Source organism: Coregonus lavaretus, assembly GCF_964263955.1.
Source record: "Coregonus lavaretus genome assembly, chromosome: 27".
Taxonomy (NCBI): domain Eukaryota; kingdom Metazoa; phylum Chordata; class Actinopteri; order Salmoniformes; family Salmonidae; genus Coregonus; species Coregonus lavaretus.
The window spans coordinates 20775009-20785206 of NC_140014.1; the positions used below are offsets into that span (position 1 = coordinate 20775009).

Sequence of the window (10198 nt, forward strand, 5' to 3'; positions counted from 1 at the left end):
TCTGTGACTGGGTTCATCAGGAAGTGCATAGAGGATGTTGTTCCCACTGTGATGATTAGCACTTATCCAAACCAAAAACAATGGATGGCAGCTTTCGCGCAATACTGAAAGCATGAACCACCACATTTAACCATGGCAAGGTGACTGGGAACATGGACGTGTACAAACAGACCAGCTGCGACCTCCGTAAGGCAATCGGAGGCAAAACGAGGAGGTAAGAGCCCTGGTGGAGTGGTGCCAGGAAAATATCCTCTCCCTCAATGTCAACAAAACGAAGGAGCTAATCGTGGAATGCAGGAGACAGCAGAGCGAGCATGTCCAACGCATCACTGGAGGCACACTGCCTGCCCTCTAGGACATCTACAGCACCCATTGTCACAGGAAGGCCAATAAGATCATAAAGAACCTCAGCCACCCAGCCATGGCCTGTTCACACCATTACCATCTAGAAGGCAGAGACTGTACAGGTGCATCAAAGCTGGGATCGAGAGACTGAGAAACAGCTTCTATCTCCAGGCCATCAGACTGTTAAACAGTCACCACTAGCCTTAGTCACTGTTCTAGCCAGCTACCACCCGGTACTTTACCTTAGAGACTGAAGCCCTATGTATATAGAGTCATTGAACACTGGTCACTTTAATAATTTGTACATACTATTTCACCCACTTTATATGTATATACTGTATTCTAGTCATGGATCATCCTATATAATTACCGCTGTACACACCTTTTCTATTCATACACTTTCCATACTGTCTATACACACCATTACATGTATATGTACACATATACATTATATGTATATATTATTATATTCCGGTCTCTGACATTGCTCATTCATTTCTTAATTTCTTTATGTATTTTTTCTGAATTATGGGTGTATTGTATTATTATTTTTGCTAGGTATTACTGCACTGTTGGATCTAGAAACCTGCAAATCTGTGTACACGACCAATAAACGTTTATTTTTATTTGACTTTTATTTAGAAGGCAAAGTCCGAAAACCTGAAGTTTTCATGTGGATAGGATCCAGCTAGTGTTGCTGCTGCATCTCCTTCCAAGTGTCCAAACGTATTTCTCATTCATTCTGAACTATTGCTGCTCATTCATGATATTGTTTGAATCTTGTATAGAGTAATGACATACAGTCAACTCCTGGTGAATAATTAATTATCCCAGATCATCCTATACTTATGATAACCACTGGTTGTCTACATGTAGTTATCGTTTCCCTTTCCTACTGGTCTGTAGGCTGCCTTGTAGCGTAGTAATCCGTCTGGCGGCGCTGTTGTACGTTTCGTGGCTCGCCACCCACTAGAAACAAGGAACGTTCTCAAATCCTTGACTAGAACACGGAAGTAGGATTGGAGACGACTTTGGTCAGATTTAGGACAAGACAGTACAGTATGAAGATAGGCTAAAACTGCTTCTCTAACAGAAATCCCCGATCACATTTGTAGGCGACGATGGCTAGCTAAATTCATGCGTAGAATTACGTCATCGGGTCGTCTCGTTCCGAACTGCGCATGTGCAGGCTGTCAACTCAAAGGCACTCCTTCGTTCTAAAGTAGTTTTTCACCTAAATGAAAACGTGTCACTTTCACGCGGTTGAAGTAATAACATGTTCATCTGCTTAAAACATTGACTCGAATCTAGGTTGTGCCTTTAGATTTCGAGAAAATTAACAACTAAGGAAGAATCTGTCACTTTTCTCATTGACTTCTCAAACCGCGGCTTGGTCGGTTTCGCAAGCGTTCCCGGAAGTCTCGCGACCTCTGGGTGTTTTGCATTCCTTCTGTGGAGTAAACAAAGACCCACTGACTGAACTGAATAGGCTACCCAACTCTCAATCCACTGAAAATGTCTCAACTACAGTTGTTGCGTGTGTTTTTAAATGAGCGTTTAATGGCAGCTGCTGTGGAGATTTTCGGGGCAGTTGAGAAAACGGTAGTGGAGTACCAGGAGGAGAATGATCGGCTACGGAGACTTCTGCGGATTACACCGGAGATAAAACTATGCAGAAAAGGTTCGTATGTACCTATGTAGATTTACTGATAGCTAGCTAGCTATCGTTCAACCGAATTAATAAACTGTTTAAGCTAACAGTGATCAACATTTTTCATAGATTTTTAACCCCTAAACCAGGGGTAGGCAACCCTGGTGTTTTGAATTTAGGCAATCATTGAACTGATCAATTAGCTCAGTTGGTCAGGTGTGGTGCCTAGTTGGAACAAAATCCTGCGGCACTCCAGAAACAGGGTTGCCTACCCCTGCCCTAAACAGTTACCAACATATTTTTGACCCCAATAAGAAACTTATTGGAAAAAGCAACAATCATAGCAAAATATCAACTTATTTCTTATCAAAACACCATTAGACATGTAACTAGTTACTGTTATCTGAAAGAAAAGTTGACGATAAGACTAATTTTAGCATATTCTGCTAAACGAAAAGATAAATGTTTCCTTTATGGCCAACTGATCCACCTATTCTGCTCCAGCCATGACCATGAGCCCGTCCTCCTCAATTAAAGTGCGACCAACCTCCTGTATTCTGTATGTAAATCTGAGACAGTGCATTTAGTATACTTTTCGTATGGTATGTATTAATTTGTGGATTTCCATCATCCATTTCCTATGATACTGTATGTTACAATTTACAATTCGTACGATATGCTACAAATTGCTATTTGTACAATATGTTAAGAATTTGCAAAACGTATGATACTGTATGTTACGAATTCCAACGTGTTGTTGCTAACGTTAGCTAGCTCTAGGGGTTAAGGTTAGGAGTTAGGTTAAGGTTAGGGGAAGGGTTAGCTAACATGCTAAGTAGTTGCAAAGTAGCTAAAAAGTAGTAAGTAGTTACAAAGTTGCTAAAGCCTATAACGTTTGTGGTAAAAACGACTGACATTTAAAGTTATATTTAATTTTATTGACAAAAAGTGATTAATCTATTGATCCAGAGAGACGTTGAGTTTTTATTTAGCATTGCTGTAAGTGAAACAATTAGGCTGCATTTAGCTCAAATCCTTCTCCGTACAGTGCCTAAAGAAAGTATTCACACCCCTTGACTTTTTCCACATTGTTGTGTTACAGCCTGAATTTAAAATGGATTAAATTGAGATTGTGTTACTGGCCTACACACAATACCCCATAATGTCACAGTGGAATTAAGGCATTGGAAAACCTCCCTGGTCTTTGTGGTTGAATCTGTGTTTGAAATTCACCGGTCGACTGAGGGACCTTACAGATAATCGTATGTGTGGGGTTCAGAGATGAGGTAGTCATTCAAAAATCATGTTAAACACTATTATTGCACACAGTCCATGCAACTTATTATGTGACTTGTTAAGCAACTTTACTCCTGAACTTATTTAGGCTTGTCATAACAAAGGGTTTGAGTACTTATTGACTCAAGACATTTCAGCTTTTTAAATTAATTTGTAAAAATTACTAAAAACATAATTCCACTTTGACATTAAGGGGTATTGTGTGTAGGCCAGTGACACAACATCTCAATTTAATCCATTTTAAATTCAGGCTGTAACACAACAAAATGTGGAAAAAGTCAAGGGGTGTGAATACTTTCTGAAGGCACATTTTTGCTAATTTATTAAAAATACAAAACTGAAATATCACATTTACATAAGTATTCAGCCACTTTACTCAGTACTTTGTTGAAGCACCTTAGGCAGTGATTACTGCCTCGAGTCTTCTTGGGTATGACGCTACAAGCTTGGCACACCTGTATTTGGGGAGTTTCTCCCATTCTTCTCTGCAGATCCTGGCAAGCTATGTCAGGTTGGATGGGGGGCATCGCTGCGCAGCTATTTTCAGGTCTCCAGAAATGTTTGATTGGGTTCAAGTCTGGGCTCTGCGTAGGCCACTCAAGGACATTCAGAGACTTGTCCCGAAGCCAATACTGCGTTGTCTTGGCTGTGTGGTTAGGGTTGTTGTCCTGTTGGAAGGTCAACCTTCGCCCCAGTCTGAGGTCCTGAGCGCTCTGGAGCAGGTTTTCATCAAGGATCTCTGTACTTTGCTCCGTTCATCTTTCCCTCGATCCTGACTAGTCTCCCAGTCCCTGCCGCTGAAAAACATACCCACAGCATGATGCTGCCACCACCATGCTTCACCGTAGGGATGGTGCCAGGTTTCCTCCAGATGTGACGTTTGGCATTCAGGCCAATGAGTTCAATCTTGGTTTCATCAGACCAGAGAATCTTGTTTCTCATGGTCAGAGAGTCCTTTAGGTGCCTTTTGGCAAACTCCAAGCAGAGGTCATGTGCCTTTTACTGAGGAGTGGCTTCCTTCTGGCCACTCTACCATAAAGGCCTGATTGGTGGAGTGCTGCAGAGATGGTTGTCCTTCTGGAAGGTTCTCCCATCTCCACAGAGGAACTTCTTCCATTTAAGAATGCTGGAGGCCACTGTGTTTTTGGGGACCTTCAATGCTGCAGACATTTTCTGGTACCTTTCCCCAGATCTGTGCCTCGACACAATCCTGTCTCAGAGCTCTACGGACAATTCCTTCAACCTCATGGCTTGGTTTTTGCTCTGACATGCACCGTCAACTGTGGGACCTTATATAGACAGGTGTGTGCCTTTCCAAATCATGTCCAATCAATTGAATTTAGCACAGGTGGACTCCAATCAAGTTGTAGAAACATCTCAAGGATGATCAATGGAAACAGGGTGCACCTGAGCTCAATTTCGAGTATCATAGCAAAGGGTCTGAATACTTATGTGAATAAGGTTTTTCAGTTTTTTATTTGTAATACATTTGCAAAAATGTCGACCTGTTTTCACTTTGTCATCATGGGGTATTGTGTGTAGTTTGATGGGAGGGGAAAAGTATTTAATACATTTTAGAATAAGGCTTTAACGTAACTAAATATGGAAAAGGGGAAGGGGTCTGAATACTTTCGGAATGCATTGTATGGTCAAAATCATCCCTTTAAAACCTGTGGGGAATGTACAATGCCGTACCATGAACAACGACGCAACCAAAAAAAGCTAAGAAAAACCTTTTGCAAGACTGAAATAGAGGTGCTAGTGTCAGGGATTGAGTACAGATAGCACTTGGCTGTGCACCGGAATGGCATGTGTTTGCCTTTTTAAAGTAGGTCTTAAATCCTCGCAAAAATCCTATAAGATTGGTTTTGGGAAACGATATCTGATGAGCCAATCTGTAATTTCTGCAAAAAAAAGTCCGAACGGTCTCTAAAAACACACTCTCCGCTAAATGCCGCTTGTGCCAAATCTTCCAACAGAGCAAGAGCAGCCTCTCATTACATTTCACATTCTCAGTCTTTTATAGTATTTCAAGAATGGTTTAACTTTCACACATGCCTCTAATTTAACAAATTACTGTACTTTATATGGATTATTATCATAACAAATGCACTGATGTGGTCAAATTATATGCCTGTCAAGATATGTTGCATGTTCACAATGGAAATACAATGAAATCGAAAGATTATTTAATTATTACTCTCAAAATGGCAGACATTTTCAACATATATTTTCCCCATTCTATGCTTGACAAGCAGTTCCTGTATTCCACCACTTGGCACTGTGCGTACGCATGGTCATGGCTGTGCGTAAATGTATGGACGCGTGTGTACGCATGGTCCAATTTACGCATATTCTCAAGCAAACGTTCATATTTATCACTCACACTTTTTGTGGAAATGATCCCACGCATGGTTTACGCACAGATTTGTGCCTGCACATGATTGATAAATGAGGCCCATGGAATCAAATAAAGGTCCTATTCATCAAATTACTATATGTGGAGTTGACCCCAAAGGACTTGAATAAGTCCATATTGATACAGAAACACTAAACAATCATTTAGATTTATTAAGAACAAGTTGATTGACAAGTTGATTGACAAGTCATGAAAATTGGAAGAATTGAATAAACCACCTTTGGACTAAGATAAAAAATATTCCTCTGGGGTCAAAATGACTGATTACAATGCGTAGTTTGCATCACCAAATGGTGCCCAGGAAATAATTAAATCAAATTGTTACCACTCCCCCTCCAATTCAAAACCAAACATGGATGTCAATGTTTGCTCGCACATGCTTCATTCTACTTCCTGTCTGCAGCAGCATGATGCCTGTATTGCGAGGCTGATTATCTATGACAAACAGGTGTGAAACACAGACCGGTGTGCGTGCAAAGTGATAACAACATGGAAACCATGTTTGGTTTTGATTTGTACGGGGGTTGTAGCATCTAATAACTGGATTTAATTATTTCCTGTGCACCACTCTGTGACGCAAACAACACATTTCTTATCAGAACCGTCCACCGACGATGGATATAATAATAATAATAATAATAATAATAATAATATGCCATTTAGCAGACGCTTTTATCCAAAGCGACTTACAGTCATGCGTGCATACATTTTTGTGTATGGGTGGTCCCGGGGATCGAACCCACTACCTTGGCGTTACAAGCGCCGTGCTCTACCAGTTGAGCTACAGAGGACTTGTATCTAGCTTTTAGGATATACCCTCCTAAAAGTGTCACCAAACGGGCACAGACCCGGGTTGTTCAATAAGTTGCACGATGGGCTCGTGTTATAGCCTACTGCTAGATACAATCTCGGTCTAGAAGCTGGGCCTAGCTATCTGCACTCAGGCACGTCTAAAGGCTGTATATATCATAGAAATCTATAATTCACCTTTATGATTCAAGTGTTCTATTTAATTTTGTGGTATATAGATAACCTCTGCTCCTCCTCGCCTTCCCTCCAGACTCCTTGCAGCTCTCTCTTGCTGTATCTGAAGAGGAGGTTCCCTTTGAGCAGCAGCACTGTGAGCAGGAGTGGAGCCACAGTCTGGGGCAGGAGGATCTAGAGCCCACACAGATTAAAGAGAAAAATGAGGAACTCCGGTCCAGTCAGGAGGAAGAGCAGCTTCAAGGGCTGGAGCCTGATATCATAGAGTTCAAATTCACTCCTTCCTGTGTGAAAAGTGAACGTGATCAGGAAGACCCACTTTGGTCCTTGACTCTGTCCCAAACCCAAACAGTGGAGAACAGAGAGAGTGACTCTAAACTAGTGGATCCTAAACCTTTTGGCACTGTGACCCACCTAAAGGGTTATGACATTCTCTGTGACCCTCCAGATAATCAAAACATTGTCTACAGCCACAGCTCAGCCTTAAGCAGCAACCCAGTAGAACTTGACAGCAGTTCACCATTGGATCTGAACCCACCAATGGGGGAACACTGTTCCAAACCCAGCACCACATCTATAAAAACTCACCACTGTGGTGACTGTGGCAAAATGTTTCCTCTGACAGCTGACCTGCAGAGGCATGTGACTCTCGCCAAGAAGAGACTCAGCGAATGCCACTTCTGCAAAAAACAGTACAACTCCACCTGTAAACTGAAGACCCATGTCAGACTCTATCACGGTGGGAAACCCTGCACCTGCCCCTTTTGTGGCAAGACCTTCAAACAAAAAGGAAATCTGTCCATGCACATGAGGATTCACACAGGAGAGAAACCATTTAGCTGTGGTTACTGTGAGAAAAGCTTCAATCACAAGGGGGACCTAAGAAGGCATATACTGACTCACACAGGAGAGAAACCATTTAGCTGTAATTTTTGCTGTAAAAGCTTCAATCAGAAGGGGGACCTAAGAAGACATATACTGACTCACACAGGAGAGAAACCATTTAGCTGTGGTGACTGCGGTAAAGGCTTCATACGCAAGGAGCACTTAACTGCACATATACGGACTCACACAGTAGAGTAATCATTTATCTGTGGTGACTGTGGGAAAAGCGTCAATCATAAGGGGAAGCTGAATATGTATATATGGACTCACACAGGGGAGATATAGTTTAGCTGTGATGACTGTGGGAAAAGCTTCACTCAGAAGACTAACTTAACTGAACATATACGGACTCAGACAGGAGAGAAACTATTTAGCTGTGGTGAGTGTGGGAAAAGCTTCAATAAGAAGGGGGACCTAACCAAGAATAAACTGATTCACACAGGAGAGATTCATTCAGAAGACAAATCTTCTGACACGTAAAATAACATCCACAAAGAAAGAAACAGGATGAAAACACAAAGAAGAAAGAAAATCAGGATAAATAGATCTTATGTCAGCAGATGGGAATAAAAAGGCAGGTTGTGGACAAGAAACTCGATCATTCATGTACTGGGTTTCAGAGAAATAGATACATGATGGATTTACTTTTGTAAAATGCTCTATGTAAATCAAGTCTGATTTGATTTAAATAAAGAGGAAATGAACAAACAGTAGTGCATGTATTATGGGAATCTCACAGATCTGCTGTTCAACGTCTGTTGATGTTTTCACGTCATTAGAAATAGGAATTTCTGGTTTGTTTTGGAATGTCTCTCAGGGTGATGAGAAAATGGTCTGACTAATGTTATTGATTTATAAAAAATGTATACTTTCCAGAAAATCTCTCCTTCCATCTTGTCCAAGAGTGTTTTTCATGCATTTTGACTCAATCATGATATTGTTTGAAATGTAATGATATACAGTAGACTCCTCATGAGTGCACTTTGTATAAGTGCAAACTCTATTTTAAGTGTACTACAGTGTTTTTCCTGTCCCAATTCAATAACATCTACAACTCACCAGCCAGTTTATTAGGTACGCCCATCTAGTACCAGTTCGGAACCCCCTTTTCCTCCAGAACAGCCTGAATTCTTCAGGGCATTCTACAAGGTGTCGGAAACATTCCACAGGGATGTTGGTCCGTGCTGATGCAATGGCATCACCCAGTTGCTGCAGACTGGAGGGCGGTACATTCATGCTGCGAATAGCCCGTTCCATCTCATCCCAAATATGCACTATTGAGTTGAGGTCTGGGGACTGAGTAGGCCACTGAAGTAAACTGAACTCGCTGTCATGTTCCAGGTGATGTTTTTCCACTCCTCAATTGTCTAGTGTTGGTGATCGCGTGTCCACTGGAGCCGCTTCTTGTTTTTATCTGATAGGAGTGGAACCTGGTTTGGTCGTGACAAGGATCGACGAGTTGTGCGTTCCGAGATGCTGTTCTGCACACCTTTGTTGTACTGCGCCATTACTTGTCTGTTTACGGCCCCCTTGTTAACTTGCACGATTCTTGCTATTCTTCTTCAACCTCTCTCATCAACAAGCTAAGTAATTTCAATGCACTTTTATGACTCAAAAAAGAGTCTTTGGGTATAAGGTGCTTTTTCGAGCTCTTTTACCTGTGCCGTTGAGGAATTAGAGCAAGCACACTTGTTTTTGTTTTGTTTGCAACACAGACCTGCATCCACGCTTTTACACAATTACTGTTGTTGTGTATGCAATCCAAAAATGGTCCATTATAAATCGCAATCTGGGTCAGGTGGGCATAATTTGAAAGCTTGTTCTATTGTCAACATGACTAGTGGAAAATAGGGGTAGGGTTACTTGTGGTCATCCAGAGAGGCAGAAATGTAGACCAGACGGGCGACTGGTCCAACAGAAGGCCTGTCTTTTGGTGCACCTGGCCACCCCGTCACAAAGGTGCTTGAGGTCACCAGACCAGGGTGAGTAATACTGTGGGGGCCAGTGCAGGCTGTGAAGCAGTTCTGGAAGAGAGGAGCCAACAAGATGCGGTGGTGGATCCACTGGCGGCTGCCCCCTCCTCCCAGTAACAGGCTGTAGGAATACTTCAATGGTGAAGGCTTGTAAGACCCCCAGGGGAGGAGCAGATTGACCCCTGGCACGGTGTCAGCTGAGGACACCAGGACTGGAGACCGCAGGGCCACAGCGGCAGAGCTCTATGAGGGTCTCAGGACTGGAGACCGCAGGGCTGCCGCAGCAGACCTTGATGAGGACATTGGGACTGGATACTTAGGCTGCTGGAGCCACGAAGCAGCAATGGTTAGTGGCCACCGGACAGGCCGGACCCAGGCAGAGGGACCAGGTGAGGGCCCCGGATCAGGAGGTTGGGCCGCAGCAGCAGAGCTCGATGATGGTCTCAGCACGGCAGACAGCGGAGGTTCGGCCGCAGGCCTCGACGAAGCTCTCAGGTCTTGAGACCAAAGGTCCGCAGCAGCAGAGCTCGATGAGAGTCTCCGGACAGCAGATGGCGAGGCCGCCCCATTGGCGACAGGAGAGGCCCTAGGGACAGGAGTTGGGGTTGGCTGGATCTCCACAGCAGCGATGGGCAGAGATCTCAG

General features: G+C 42.9%; 1 protein-coding gene across 1 annotated transcript; it reads left to right on the forward strand.

Annotated features, from left to right (window-relative positions):
- The first annotated feature begins 1517 nt into the window (after positions 1 to 1517).
- On the forward strand, positions 1518 to 8470 carry LOC311102809 (uncharacterized protein). Its single transcript, XM_084144233.1, has 2 exons — positions 1518 to 2026; positions 6772 to 8470. Exons 1-2 carry the CDS (start codon positions 1861 to 1863, stop codon positions 7776 to 7778), a joined length of 1173 nt encoding a protein of 390 aa, XP_084000359.1. The 5' UTR covers positions 1518 to 1860; the 3' UTR covers positions 7779 to 8470.
- The last annotated feature ends 1728 nt before the right edge of the window (positions 8471 to 10198 follow it).